Source organism: Heliangelus exortis, chromosome Z (genome assembly GCF_036169615.1).
Source record: "Heliangelus exortis chromosome Z, bHelExo1.hap1, whole genome shotgun sequence".
Lineage (NCBI taxonomy): Eukaryota > Metazoa > Chordata > Aves > Apodiformes > Trochilidae > Heliangelus > Heliangelus exortis.
In genome coordinates this window covers 28,324,897-28,340,639 of record NC_092454.1, presented here as the reverse complement: position 1 = coordinate 28,340,639, position 15,743 = coordinate 28,324,897, and the positions used below count along the sequence as shown (strand labels likewise).

The 15,743-nt window shown below is 38.5% G+C and overlaps 1 protein-coding gene across 20 annotated transcripts in view; it reads left to right on the top strand.

The window, feature by feature from the left end:
* The window catches only part of PPIP5K2 (diphosphoinositol pentakisphosphate kinase 2), a 54,930-nt gene that overhangs the window by 15,896 nt on the left and 23,291 nt on the right, over positions 1-15,743 (top strand). For 19 of the 20 annotated variants that reach the window (XR_011723243.1, XM_071730758.1, XM_071730749.1 and 16 more), the window contains 11 exons: positions 129-283; positions 680-781; positions 5,349-5,510; positions 6,610-6,731; positions 11,221-11,322; positions 11,875-11,961; positions 12,891-12,966; positions 13,048-13,157; positions 14,158-14,243; positions 14,890-15,015; positions 15,103-15,224. Coding sequence is in view for 19 of the 20 variants with exons in the window: in XM_071730758.1 (XP_071586859.1) it covers positions 129-283; positions 680-781; positions 5,349-5,510; positions 6,610-6,731; positions 11,221-11,322; positions 11,875-11,961; positions 12,891-12,966; positions 13,048-13,157; positions 14,158-14,243; positions 14,890-15,015; positions 15,103-15,224 (1,250 nt within the window). In the remaining variant the exon portion in view is untranslated. Of the gene's footprint in view, positions 1-128; positions 284-679; positions 782-5,348; positions 5,511-6,609; positions 6,732-11,220; positions 11,323-11,874; positions 11,962-12,890; positions 12,971-13,047; positions 13,158-14,157; positions 14,244-14,889; positions 15,016-15,102; positions 15,225-15,743 lie in introns of all 20 variants that reach the window. The other variant, XM_071730753.1, reaches the window with a different exon arrangement.

The following is a 15,743-nucleotide window of genomic DNA, read 5'->3' as shown; positions in this document are numbered from 1 at the left end:
GTGAAGGAGTCATTTATGCTACAGAAGTCAAATAAATACTTCTGCTTGCAGCCAACCAGTAGTGGTTCTCTAATCTCTGAATGTTCGTTCCATTAATGTATTGTTACATCTCTGCATTGTTTCATCAGAATGCAACTTAATTGAAGGAGAAGATCATGTGGAAGTAAATGGAGAAGTTTTCCAAAAGCCTTTTGTAGAAAAGCCAGTTAGTGCTGAGGACCACAATGTTTACATTTATTATCCAACATCTGCTGGGGGTGGAAGCCAGAGGCTCTTTCGAAAGGTGAGGATATTATACTAACACCATTTAAAAGTTGTAGTTGTCAGAACAGAATTGCAAAATAATTCTGTCCTACCCAAGCTGGGACTCATTTTGTAATGTCCTGCTTCTATAGGAGTAGTGACATATCAGAGAAACTTCTTTAAGGAGAAATATATACTGAATGAAGACCCTTGTTCCTTGCAGTATATTGTCAACCACTGCAGATTCTTGTAAAGGAAGCAAGCTATCAGTATGCTTTTAGGATCTTACAAAAATCTTTTGGCAGCAATTAAAACCTATCTGCTTCATTTGGTACAGGAGGTGTTTTCTCAAAACAAGTGTGCTGTTTTAAGGAACCGTAAAGTTTCTCAGTCTTAGTAGACTAAGAGTTTACTAACAGAAAAATATTCATTTCAGATTGGTAGCAGAAGCAGTGTTTATTCCCCTGAAAGCAGCGTGAGAAAAACAGGCTCCTATATTTATGAGGAATTCATGCCTACAGATGGCACTGATGTGAAGGTATGACAACTGTGCATTTTAATTTATATTTAGAACAGTGAAGTCCTCTGAGAACTTGTCTGTTTTAAAAATGAGAGTATATCTTTGTGTCAAGGATTAATTTTAATGAAATTTTGATGCAGTTTGTAAGTAAAGAATGTAATTCATGTTCTAGCTAAACAGTACTTGTTCAGCTTTGCTTATGTTACTAGAATTAAGTGCTGGAGGCTTATTGTGATACACACTGTCTTTCCTTTTTTGCACTGTATTAGTGCCAGAACATTAAATACACCCCTGTGTAAACACATAGTTGCTACGTAGGTATTTTGTCTGAAGCTTACAAAGGAATTGGAATTTGAAATAGATTCTACCAACTATCACAGTATTCTTAAGAATAAACAAAATTTGCTTACTAATATTACATGAAGTTGCTGAAAATAATGCATAGACCCTAACTGTAAGTATTTTCACTTTTTTCCCATCTCTTTTCTTTAAAAATGTAAAGATTAGCTATCAGGGTGCTGAAATAGAGCAGTAACAGAATAGAGGTTAATCCAGTCATGTGGAGTTTGCTTTTTTTCTCTTTGTGTTAGTTCTGAGTGTTTCAAACCCATCACAAAACATGTAAAATGCATGTTTTAAATCAGCATATTTAAACAAAAGTGAAGGTTTAGAGAGTGTGAGATCTAATCCAGTCCCGGGACAAAGAGCATTTTTATCAGTTGCAGTCCACTTCTTCCACTTGATGATCCTTCAGAGGAATGCTCATTTCATATCCTCACACAAATTCCGCATTCTTTAAGTTGCTACATTTTGTGAGCTATACTTTTCAGATAGTTACCCTGAGTAACACTTTGCGACAGGCTAATTAGGATTTACAATGGTCTGAGTAAGAATTTTACAAATTTGTTTACAAAAAGAAAAGTTTCTTGCAACTTGAACAGATGGAATTCCCTTACACAAGTTCAGGTGCTCTGGAAGTGGAGAACCAAGCAAATGATGATGTTGATCAAGGTCCATCCAGGGAGTTGTGGAGACAGGCAGCCCCACGCATTAGATAGCTCCTATAAAAAATAAAAGGAGTATTTTCTATTTTCTTATTTTCTAATAAAAGGAGGGTGATTGCCATAGGAGATTCTGTGCTGAAGGGAACAGAGGGAGCAGCGTGCTGGTCAAGTGCATCTACACCAATGCAACATGGGTAACAAACAGGAGGACCTAAAACCCATTGTGTGGCACGAGAGCTCTGACCGTGGCTCTCATTATGGAATGCTGCAGTGGATAGTTGTAAGCTCTACAGAAAGGACAGAGAGGAAGAGGAGTTAGGTGGGCTGGTTCTGTCTGTTAGAGAGTATCATGATTGTATAGAGTTCGATTATAAGGTTGAGTTATTATGGGTAAAGATGAGGGGGAAGGTAAATAGGGTGGAGATCCTGTTGGGTGTCTGTTATGGACCACCCAACCAGGATGAGGAGGCAGACTGAGCAGTCTACAAATGTCTGGCAGTGGTCTCACAATCACTAGCCCTTGTTCTGGTGGGGTCTTCAACCTGCTGGGTGTCTGCTGGAATTATAGCACAGAGAGGAGACAAGCTAGGAGGTTCCTCAGGTCTATGGAAGATAATTTCCTGACAGAGCTGTTAAATGTGTCTTCTAGAGGAGATTCCTCACTAGATCTACTAACTCACAGAGAAGGACTTGTGGGAGATGTGGTGGTCAGAGGCTGTCTTGGGCTTAGCAGCCACAAAATGGCTAAGTTCTCAACCCTTAGTGAAGTAAGGAGAGGGCTTAACAAAACCTCTACCATAGACTTCTGGGGAACAGATTTTGGCCTTTTCAGAACACTTTCTGAGACAGTCCCTTGGGAGGCAGTCCTAAAGAACAGAGGGGTCCAGGACAGCTGGATACTTTTCAGGAAGGAAGTCTTAAAACTGCAGGAGCAGGCTGTCCTGGTATGCTAGGAAAGTGACTGGCATGGCTGAATAGGGAGCTTTTGCTGGGACTCAGGAAAAAAAGGAGAGTTTACTTCAGAAGAAGGGGCAGGCATCTCACTATAAGTACTAGGATCTCAGTAGGTAATGCAGAATGAAAATTAGAAATGCAAAAGCCCAGCTGGACCTCAGTCTGGCCAGTGTCATAAGGGACAACAAAAAGTTTTTTACAAATACATTAACAATAAAAGGAGAGCCAAGGAGGATCTCCTACTGGATGTAGGGTGGGGGGAAACATTACAACCAAGGATGATGAAAAGGCTGAGATCTTAATGCTTTCTTTGCCTCTGTCTTTAGTTGTCAGACCAGCAGCCCCCAGGGTATTCAGCTTCCTGAGCAGCTTAACAAGGAAGGAGAGCAGAACAACCCTCCCATAATCCAGGAGGAAGCATTTAATGACCTGCATCAGCTCCTGGTCACCTTATAAGCCAAAGAGCTTGCTCTGCCTCTCTCCATCTTTTATCAATGGTCTTGGTTAACAGAGGAGGTTCCAGAAGACTGGAGGCTTCCCAGTGTGCTGACTAGCTACAAGAAGGGCTGGAAGGAGGGTCTGGGGAACTACAGGCCTGTCAGCCTGGCCTTGGTGGCCAGAAAAATGATTGAGAGATTCATCTTGAGTCCAGTCACGTGGCAAGTGCAGGACAGCCAGGGTGTCAGGCCCAGCCATCATGGGTTCAGGAAAGGCAGGTTCTGCCTAACCAACCTGATTTCCTTCTATGACCAGGTGTCTTCCTTGTGGACCTTGTCTACCTGGACTTTAGTAAAATCTTCAACACTGTCTCTCACAGCATTCTCCTAAAGAAGCTGGTGGCTTGTGGCATCGACGTGTAGTCTTTGCTAGGTAAAAATCTGTCTGTATGTCAGATTTGTAGTGAATGGTAAAATCTGGTTGGTGGCCAGATAGTCATGATCCTCAATAGTCATGGCCAATAGTCATGATCCTCAGGGCTCAGTTTTGGGGCTGGTCTTGTTTGTTATATTTATCAGCGATCTACACGAGGGGATGTGCTTCCTCAGCAGGTTTGCAGATGACACCCAAGTTGGGTGGAAGTGTTCATGTGCTTGAGGTTAGGAAGGCTTTGCAGAGGGGTCTGGACAGGTTGAATCAATGGGCTGAGGCCAATTATATGGGGATCAAAAAGACCAAGCACTGAGTCCTGCACTTCAGTTATAGCAACCCTAGGTAATGCTACAGGCTTGGGGAAGAATGGATGGAAAGCTGCCGGTGGAAAAGGACCTGGAGGTGCTGATCAGCAGCCGGCTGAACATGAGCCAACACTGTGCCCAGGTGGCCTGGAAGGGCAATGGCATCCTGGCTTGTATCAGGAATAGTGTGGCCAGCAGCTCTAGGGATGTAATTCTCCTGTTGTATGCAGCACTGGTAAGTTCTCATCTTGAGTACTGTGTCCAGTTCTCGGCCTCTCGCTTCAAGAAGGATATTAAGGTGCTGGAGTTGGTCCAGAGGAAAGCAGTGAGGCTCGTGAAGGGGTAGAGGGAAACTCTTAAAAGGAGAAGCTGAGGGAGCTGGGGTTGCTTAGCTTGGAGAAGGGATTCAGGGGGTATCTTATCACTCTCTAGAACCGCCTGAAGGGAGGTTGTAGTCAGGTGGAGGTTGGACTCTTCTCCCAGGCAACTTGTGATAGAACAGAGAGGGCATGGCCTGAATCTGCTTCAGGGCAAGAAAGGACTTCCTCATGGAGAAGGGTGATCAGGCATTGGAATAGACTGCCCAGGGAAGTGGTGGAGAGAGTATCCCTAAGGTGTTAAAGAAAAGGCTGGATGTGGCACTTAGCCATGGTCTAGGTGCTGTGATGTTATCTCTTAGGCTGGACTTGATGATTTCAGAGGTCTTTTCTGGTCTCAATGATTCTGTGATTTTGTGATTCTGTGATACGAGGCAGCTTTACCTGACTCACCTTCTTGCCTGAATTGAGTAATTTGGCAGTATTTGCATACAACTGGTTTAGCTGAATAGTTTTTAATCAAAGCTTAGAGTTTTGATTTTATTTAAAGTGACAGTAACCTGGTTTTGAGAGCTGCTGACAAGTCCCTTCTGGAATATCCCCTGGTACTTTCTTTCAGTGAGCATCAAAACTGTGGCAAAGCAGGTACGCAGTCCTTCTCTCAAGTCATACTAAAACTAGGTATATCTCTGCTTTGCTTTGTCCTGCCTAAAATAAAAAAAACCCAAAACATTTTTATTGAGGAGAATCACTTAGTCCTGCATCTAGATTTCCATAATAAGGTAGACTGAAATAATTCTCTAATTAATCTGCTCCCCAAATTCTGCAGATTTTTTGGTGAGAAAAGAATAATTCTCTACCTCTGTACCACCATAATTAAGAAATTAATTTTATAGTTACTGATTTCCTTTACCAGTGCTTAAGCTGTTTTCTTCTTTTGCTTTATCCTAGGTCAGTAAATGATGTAGGTTCTCTGAAGGCAGAGAATGCCATTGAGGGAAGTACTTTAGAGTGACATTTTCAATGATGTATCTTTTGAGGTTATTATCACTGTGAGATAAATTTAACAAGATATATGCATATTTGTAATGTAATTTAATTACACTTTATCAAAGGTTCCTGTTTTTCAATATAGGTGTACACAGTAGGTCCAGATTATGCTCATGCTGAAGCCCGAAAGTCTCCAGCTCTGGATGGCAAAGTGGAACGAGATAGTGAAGGAAAAGAAGTGAGGTATCCAGTCATCTTGAATGCAAGAGAGAAATTAATTGCTTGGAAAGTGTGCCTTGCCTTTAAAGTAAGCTAATTGCTTTCCTACCTGATCAAACATGTAACTAAACTGAATTAAATTAATTTAATGTAATTCATTGTTTGTTACATGAAACTGTCATAGGGTTTTAGTGCATAGAGCCAAGAGTGATAACTGATGCAGAACTAGTAGAAAGGTTAAAAGTTGAACTTCCCCATCTTCTTTTAAACTAGAAAAAGACTTCATTTAATGCATTGAAATGTTCTGGATGGCTTGCTTATGTTCCATAAGTTTCCTGAATTCACATGTTGCTATTGTGCTTTGCTAGTCCACAGTGTATCTGTTCTATGCACGGTTTGTTTACACATTTTTTAAATGATTTCTATGTTAGCAGAATGCAATTTCACTAACATGGTGGAAGTTTTTGTAACTTTTGATATCTAGTGTTTACATTGAATAGTAGTAAATGTTAATTTGGTATTGACATGACTAGGTCCGTATCTGAAATTTTTGATAGTTTCCATTTTTGTGTAGCTTTAAGATTACTTTGTTACAAACTTCATTCAATTTCTTACCCTCATTTCGTTTGTCTTATTAAAAGGCTGTTGTTCAGTCTGTCTCATCATCTATGTGTAACTGTGATAGCATTCTGGAACCTGTAGGGAGTGAGCCTCTATCATCTAGAAAAGTGGGCTTTGAGATCTAAAAAAGTAACTTCTTAAAATAGCATCTAATATCCTATACTAATAACAGTATTCTGTCAGTGTCAAAACTATCCTGTCAATTTTAAATTTGTGCAAAATTGGTTTTGTTGGTATTTTGTCATCAGTATCACTGTCAGAATGAGGAATTTGTAGGCCCATCATTGCTTGTGTTGTAAATCTCAAAGATTAAGTTTGTTCACATCTAGTACTGCTAGAGGTATGTAGGAAGGGTATAATCAACTTGGGGATATAAGGATATAAATAGGATGGTGTTTACATGATGTGAGCAAAACTAATATGGAACTGGCAAAAGGTGCTAAGTATAAAATCTGTCATTTTTGTCATGTTTTCAGATGAATACTGGGTTAAAATATAAAGTTAATTTGGAATAAGCAGTCCTAGAGAAGGTAATGAATAACCTGAACTTTTATTCTTAAAAACAGCAAACAGTTTGTGGCTTTGATTTGCTGCGTGCTAATGGTCAGTCCTATGTTTGTGATGTGAACGGCTTCAGTTTTGTGAAAAACTCCATGAAATACTATGATGATTGTGCTAAGATACTGGGGTAAGAGTTTACTAATTTTTTTTCAGGAATCTTACCTATTCCTTCTGTTGTATGTGACTATATTTATTTGCTACTTATTCCTATATTAATTATTAAAAATTAAATAAAATAAATAATTTAAATATATATTTTAAATTGATAAATCTTAACTAAATTCCTTATTCCTAAAGTCATCCAAAACATCTGAGTGCTTTGTGAATATTTAAAGCTTACTGAATAAGTATATTGAAAGTTGAAAGTTCTTAAAGGTATCTGAGATTTTTTTTTTAAGCAGAGATGCACCACTGCATGGTTATGATTGCTGCTGTTTACTATGTGCCCAAATTAATGTACATTTTCAGTGATCTGAACATGTTCTGTGCTTCTATATTTGTGCATTTCATACTGGTAAATCCAAAATTACGTAATATCAAGGTGTCTCTGTCATATCATCTTCACTGTGCTTCTGGAAGCAAAAAAAAAAGGTGTTACAAGGGATGGTACAGAGTTAGGAAGTGAACTCTGTGGCTCTCAAACTACTCTGATCCCATTTTCGTTAGTTAAACTGGTTTTATAGTAAGATTGTACTGATGAGATACATCATGAGTTTCTGCATTATTGGATCGTCTGGGATCTTATTAAATTGAGGAAGAGCTAAGATTAAATCCCAACTAACGTATGTAGCCATGTTGTTTTAGGCCACCTTTTGAGTTACAGTTCTCAGACCAATTTTGATTTCTTTTTAATCAAATTATTGTAGCTATTGAATGCTCTGAAAAAAGTTATCTCGTGATTTTTTTCCTTATGTTTGTCATTTGATTAATTTCTGGCCCAGCGTTAAACCGTGACAGATTTATCACATCAGCCTTCACAACACTCAGTTCTTTAGATCCTCCTGTCACTCCAGAAATAGTGATGGATTCTGTCCCTTTCTGATAAGATGGCATTAGTGTGCACTGTGCATCAGTGTCTACAAGGCTTTTTACTTTTGGGGCTCTAATGTGCCAGGGCATCGAATTTACACAGTCCAGTAAGTTCAGTTGTTGCTGTCCTCCACCTGGCTACAGGCAGGGCACCTCTAAGCTTGAGCACATACAACACTGTTAGTATGTGCATTACTGGGGTTTTCATCCCCATTACTCACACCTGATGTACAGGGATCTTGAGTGACCAACATACTCAGATTGGGTAACTCCACACTGGAGACTCGAGCAGCCATCCTTTTAGAAGGACCTCCTTTGGTATTCGTCTTAGTCAGCAACTTACATACTCATGCCTGTAGGACAGCAGTAGGTTTCTGATCCCACTTTTTCATGTCCTCTCCACACTCACTCAGTCCATAGGATTCCTCTTATTATATTCTGTTTCTCTCAATTCAGTCTCATAGAAGGGTGTTTCCTCTTAAAGGCTGCAATGCGGTGCCCTCCTATTTGAGAAAAATGGGGTAGATGCAGTTTCTCAGCCATTTCCTTTACAGCTGAGGCCCAGAACTGATGAGGAGCTGTGACAGCATCTTCATATTCTCGTGCTGTTTTAATCACATCACCCACAGTTGGTTCCATTTCTCCAGGAACCCATAACATTACTGACAGTGTATGGTTAAATGGGGATGGTGCAGCATGCACAAACCTTTGCCTCATGGGCCTAGGGCATGGGCATGTGATAAGGATCTACAATCTCATCATTGGGATAGATCACATCTTGTACAGCCAGTTCTTTCAGATACCTGATAGCTTTTTCACATGTGGCTGCTTTGACCTGTAGGCAGTCTATTTACTCTTTATAGGGATATCTCTCCTTTAAAGAACCTCCATAGGCTGGTGGTTCCAGCCTTTTCCCCAAATGGCCGATCAATACCTACATCTTTGGCCAGGGATCCCAACTGCCCGGCTTCTCTCTGAGTTATTGTTATGGTAGCAGCCCCTTCATTCCAGGATGGGAGTAACTGAGTGAGGAGTGGTCTTTTCTCAGAGTATGTAAGTCCCTTGTGGAATAGGACATAACATATACTTCTGATTCTGAGTCCTCCTGTTCAGATGTTTCTGCTTTAGCTGCTCTGCGAGGAGAGGTCATATCCTCTTATCTCCTCTATCACCTGGTCATCTTGTGCAGACTTTGAAGGACTAGGGCTAAGATCTGACTTCTTTTGTTTTACTTTTCTCCTAGTGGATTGTGGGGGAGAGGCTGTGGTGTCTGCAGCAGCAGCAGCAGAGCAGCAGGGCTCACGTTCTGAACAGCAGCAGTGTCAGTGGGGGTGAAGGCAGCAGCTGCAGCTGTAGCAGATACACTGGTGATGCTCCCCGGCCATGTCCGAGTTGTGGCCTTGAGTGAGGGGGGGGACAACAGTGGCTGCAGAGGCAGAAACGGCAGTGCTGTCTCTATGGGGTGTGCTCATTCCCCTGATTGTGGTAGTTGTCTTACTCTTCACCAATAAATGATGATATATGAGACTACATATGCACATATGAGAAACATTGACAAAATCAAGCAGGAGAATCAAAACTATAATAAGTTAATAATTCTAGCCATTTTGACTAGAATCTGGTGAACTCAGCCCAAAATGAAACAGAATGGTACAATTTCTCAAATTAAAACTGAAAATGTAATTACCAACAAAGTTTTTGGTAATGAACAAAGTGGTAATGAACACCACTACACCATGTACTGCACTGTATGCTAGTAGTGCAGACCATATCACAGCTGCTTTTCTCAAGCAGCTCGTATTAAAACTATTAACACTCATTCCATCTGCAAAGCAGCATATCACATATCCTAAATACCACAGGTATGGCATCATCAGTTTAATTTCCAACCCTGTGAAATTTTCAAAGGAAACAGTTTGATTCCCTCTCAGTGGAGCCATCTGGGTATCCTCCCACTGAAGCTGGAATTCAAACTATTCAGGTAAATAAGTAAAAAATTGAACTGGGCTCAAGCTCAAGTCCTATGTTGGGCGCCAATAAATCTGTCATGATTTAATGCTGAGCCAGCAATTAAGCGAATGACAGATGCTCTCTATTAATCCCCCTCCGTTCCTAATAAAGAAAGGAGAGAGAATAAGGGAGGGAGACTCATGGGTTGGAAACTAAACTACACAGCTTTAATGAAACAATAATGATAAAAAGGAAAAATTATTAAATGCATACAAATATGCGGGAAAATGATACCGTGTTCCTCCCTGCTTCCACACAATAGCAGTCACATCACCACCAAGGCTGCAGGGCAGCCCTGGGAAAGTCCAGGCTGCAGTCCTGGAATCAGCAGCAGTCAGGAGCTGGTACTCCCAACTGGTACACACAGATTCAGGCTGGTATGGATCAGGACCACACGGAGACAAACGGACAGAATCCTCCCAGAATGCCAAAGCAAACAGGGACAGGGGAAGGCAAAAGGAAGAGGGCAGAAAGGGTTTGACCCTCGTGATCCCTCAAATTTATACTGACAATAACATGTATGGGATGGAATACTCTGGTCAATTTTGGTCATTTCTCTTGTCTGCTCCTCCCTAAAGATGGGTTGCAGGTTTTTTTACTCATTTTCTCATTTTACTCATTTTCTCTTTCTGGAGCACAAAATGTTCCTCAGAACTCAGCATTGGCCTTGGTTCTGCATACCAGTGTCTAGCCATAACTATAAACATTGAGTGTTATCAGTCTCAGAAGCAGACACCAACTGAGAAACTTAATTCCTGTTAATTTCAACAAGTGCAGCTACTTACAAGACACTTAGCTGAAAGCAAAATTACAAGACAGAAAATTAGCTCTTTCCTGTCCCAAACCAGGACAAGGCTTTATTCTTTAAGGTAATACATTGCATTAAGTAACAGCAGATTTTTTTTTTTTTTAGATTTTTTTAGAATAAAAATTTTGGCTTATGCTACTTCAAAATGCACATTTTTTCCCCCTCAGTGTTACTGCTTCTTACATAGTTATTAATCTGAAGTTCACTATGTTTTGATGAAATGCAGAACATTTCAGAAACAAAGCACTAACAAGATTTAACAACCTTCTGTAGCTGGAAGCAGTGTTATGATTTTGTAGCTATGACTAGAGACTTTATCTGTTTTTCCAATTCTATCACATACTTTTGAGAAATTGCCATCAGTGGTATCAGTTACCCTTGGATGAGAATGACTTGCTGATTATCAGGGATTTTCAGTTAGGTACTGGAGTCAGGTATTGGAGTATGAAAATGAACAAGACTAAATCATATCCAAGGAACTCTTAGTATCTGGAGTTAAAAAAACTGAGGGTTCTTACAAATCCAGGGATGTTAGGCTAATGTGGTGTCTATAGCAGTTTTAGTAGCTTTAAGTTGTTGTTTAAGTAGTTTTTTATTTATCCGATTAAAAGAAGAAAATAGGCATCTGGACTCATGACCGCTAGAACTCTAAAACCACACAGATAAAAATGCATGTATGTGTTATCTATTTGGAGTTTGCATGTGATGTATAAGCTGTGTTTCAAACTTAATGTTTTGTTTTGTTTTGTTTTTTTAACCCCTTTTTTAGAAATATCATAATGAGAGAACTTGCTCCCCAGTTTCTGATACCATGGTCAATTCCTTTGGAAGCTGAAGACATCCCTATTGTGCCAACCACCTCTGGAACAATGTAAGAAAATAGTAGCTACACTTGAATTGTGCAAAATCCTAATGTAACTTCTGTGTGAATTTTTTTTTCTCTTCACAAGGTGTGTCCACTTTGGCCTATGAACGCTTGTTTTGTGTGATGAAAAGAAGGAAGGAATCCCAATTGCTATGCCACCAATCAGACTTTATGACGCTTAGTCAAGCTGAGTATAGAACAGCAGATTTTCCAGTGTAGCATATTTTTTGCATAGCTTCATTCACTGCTAATATTGTTCCAGCACCAACTTAATATGTGCTTCTAATAAACCCACTCTTCCATTTAATGAAACTCAAAATCATTGTTTTAAAAACTATTCAAAGTAGTATTCTATAGTTACCCAAGTCTTAAAATCAATGTTTATATTTTATACCTTACATAATTTTCAGTTAACCTTGTATTCTTGCATATCCTTCCATCACGTCTGTAATTACATCAGATAACTATGACTGTCAGTTGTCTTGATTAATGGTATTTTAAATATTAAATAAAACACCCTCATATATAGGATTGTGAAATATAACTCTGAATTTTCAGGATGGAGCTTAGATGTGTGATAGCTGTAATACGCCATGGGGACCGAACACCAAAACAAAAAATGAAAATGGAAGTAAAACATCAGAAGTAAGTCAGATCTTGGTAAAAATTAATTTGAATGCTTTATAGCACAGCTCACTTTTTGGGGGTGTGCAAGCAATTAATTGAGCAGGAATTGCACCATACAAGTTGGGTTTTAATTTGTTTTCTTGTAAGTCTTGACTAATGTTTCAGTGAATTAACAAACATACACCTCTCCTTCTAAAAAGACTGTCAAATAGGTTGTGCAGACTTTCTTTATCACATGCTGTGCCTTGTGAATAGTCTGGCTTGGTGTTACTGAAAATGCGTTTTTCTCTCTAGATGTCTTTATTGAAAACAATGCAGCAGAGAATATTTCTGGTTCGTCATTTTGCTTTGAATTCTGTCTTTCTCTTTATATAACTGTTCTTGTGTGAGCTGTCATCTTGCTGCATGGCTTTTGTCTTTTACTTTGACAGTCTGATGACTCTGAATTGCTGGTAGATACTATCTTTGTGTTAGCTTTCATAAATTAATTTACATAATTGGCCTAGGATTAAAAACAATTTCTCTCAAAAATAATTATTTGTTTTGAGACTAGATTATTGCACTTAGAGATACATGCTGTAAATGTGTAATATTGCTGGTTTGGCATTTTTGGTCTCTACTTCTGTTCAGGATCATTCTTGAAGATTAAGAATCAGCGTGGTTTGTATTCAAATGGTATTTCATTTGATATATAGAATACTTTTTCTTTTTTAACACTTAGCAAGTCAGTAAGAGAACATTTTTAGTGCTCTTACTTCTTTGATGTCTTGAAGACTTTCTTGGAAAATGGGATTTGAATAAAGATTGGTTTGACCTCTGTAGTTCAGGCTTTAATATTCTTCTCTAATACTGTAAAGGTGCCAATTTTCTACTTCAGATATAAGAGCCACTCATTCAAGTAATATTTTAACTTACTGCAGTTTTAATCTTTATTCTTTCTCTTAAAGGTTTTTTGATCTCTTTGAAAAATGTGATGGATATAAATCTGGAAAACTAAAATTGAAAAAACCAAAGCAGTTGCAGGCAAGTTTGTCTTTACTGCCTTGCTGTGGTATTTTGTAAGTAGAAGATTAAATAAGTAAATCCTGTGTTTTCTTTCTCTAGGAAGTGCTTGATATAGCAAGGCAACTTCTTGTGGAACTTGGGCAAAACAATGATTCTGAAATTGAAGAAAGCAAGGCGAAACTTGAACAGCTAAAGACTGTATTAGAAATGTAAGTGTCTAATTTTCACGCTTCATAGTGATGAAGATTTATCTGCTGTTTTGACCTGTTTGACCAGTTATTGTTTTGATTGTAATGGATATCAAAGATGTAATTTTATATTAATTAAAAAGTTATTAAGAGGAACAATGTCATTTTTTGACATTATGAAGGAGAACTGGGTCATCTTTCTATTTGTTCTTGTTAACCTTTTTAACTGAACTTACTGCTTTATCTGCTACTGCATGAAAAATACTAGAAAAAGCTTCATCTAGTACATACTTTGTAAGTGAAGAAGTTACTTTCTTTTATCTCAAATTTATCTCACCTTGCATGTTTTTAAACCTAAAGTGCTGGGTCTACCTCTTGCAGTGTGTGATATAATGAAGTCTTACGGAGCCAGTAAGAACTTCCACCATGTGTACTGTCTACTTGCAGCAAACTTGGAGAGTCCCAAATAAATAAGACTTTGTAGATAAAGCCTATTAAAAAAACCCAAAAAACAAACAGCAGAAAAAACCCTAAGTTTTGTTAAAAATCTGGGGCCTCAGAACTCTAAATAGTAGTAGATAGTAGAGAGCTATTATAGGAATTTATGATAATTATTTGAATTAGAGTCCTTCTTGTGAACTTACTTGGCTAGCAAAATAGTGGCCATATACACTGCCAGGTCATATTCTGGATACTGATAGCCACTGTATTTGTCGATAGTAATAGGTAAATTACCCGTGTATTCTTCAAATGCTGCTTTTTAGTTTGTTTGTGTTTGTGTCACTTTTATGTTCAGTGTTATGAAAAAAGTAATAAGTATTTTTAAATGGTTCATTATAGAATAGCTGATATTTCTGTAGTCGTTCTGTGCATGTTGAGTTAGGTTTGTTCTAAGCTTCAATAATGGTGGTCAAAAGAAAGAATGACCATCATAGATTTATTGTATCCTGTTACAGGAGCATAGCAGGTATGAAGGAGATTGAAAATTTTCCTTTCTCACTTTCCCCTATTCCTGTTTCAGGTATGGGCATTTTTCAGGCATAAATCGCAAAGTTCAGTTGACGTATCTTCCTCATGGTTGCCCAAAAACTTCCAGTGAAGAGGAAGGTATTGTATTACTTTTGCAACTAAAGACTTAACAGCATGTGTATTTGAATAGTCACAGACTAGTGGTAGAACATGTCTTGATGTTAAGAAGAAGGAGTATGTTGTTTTGAATTAATGTTTCTATTGTCGGCAGATATTCAGTCTCTTAGTCTGCTGAATTGTACACCTGGAACTATCTACTGAATTTGTTTTCCAAGACTGCTTTTTTGTAACAGAGAAGTAGGGTGAGATAAAGCTTCAGTGATTCATCAAAAATAGTGTTTAGGCACTGGGTTGGGAACATCTCACTCAATGTTTACTGCTATCTTTAAAACTTTTGTGTGCTTTTTTGGTACTGGGCCCATAGGTTATTGATTAAAATTACTGTAGGATATTTATCATCCAGTTTTTCTTTAATTTTTGTATATTTTACTGATGTTTTATCTGTGACTTAACTGCTTCATAATTCTCTGTTTAAATGCCCATTTAGTTTTCCAGTTCAGTATTTTCTTTATGTTAGAATGCTATTAAAGATTCTTAAGGCTGAAGCAAACCTTTACTGAAGCTCTGCATAGTGCAGATACTTCTGTTCATACAAAAAAACTAAAACAAACCCCACTTTTCTACTGTACTTCACTACTGAACTCCTCTCTCTGTGTACAATTAGATAATAGAAGAAATGAGCCATCCCTGCTTCTGGTTCTAAAATGGGGAGGAGAGTTGACCCCTGCAGGCAGGGTTCAAGCAGAGGAGCTTGGAAGGGCTTTCAGGTGTATGTATCCAGGTGGACAAGGTAAAAAAAAAATGTTCAAAGGCATGTATCCCTTTTAAAGATAATCAAGTGCAAAATGAGAGTTTGAGCAAAATGTTTGTTTGGTAGGAGATTATGCTGGATTTCCTGGATGTGGTTTACTTAGATTACATAGCACTTACCGACATGATCTCAAAATCTATGCTTCTGATGAGGGACGAGTTCAGATGACTGCAGCAGCTTTTGCAAAGGTACAATGTGAAACTATATTTTAAATTTTAAAAATTCTAGTGTTCTCAAGTTTGTTTTTTCTTTTGAAGACTCGGGGAGATTTATGGTTTATTAGAGTACACAGTGTGTAATGAGTCTGTGTTTTAAAAGAATTTATTTTCTGAGTTTTTATTACAATGAGAATGAGTGTCCAATTAACGTTCCAAGCATTTGGAGTTTTTTCAACAGACAGAGACAGTTTTTAATCCTACATCCCCATCAGTATACTGTGGTTCAGTGATACAGATCTTTTAATCATGTGAGAAGATATGTTTGTGCATGTGTTACATAAAATCTTAGGTGAATGAGTTTAAGTAAAAATGCAGAGTGACAGAGAGATTCAAGAGACCTCTATTGGTCATCTAGTCCAGTTACACACAGCACAGAGCCAGTTTGGATGAGGTTGATCAGAATTATATCCAGTCAAATTCTAACTATCTCCAGGGCTGGAGATTCCATAGCATTTCCAGCTTTTTTCCATTCTACCCCTCATTTGCAAG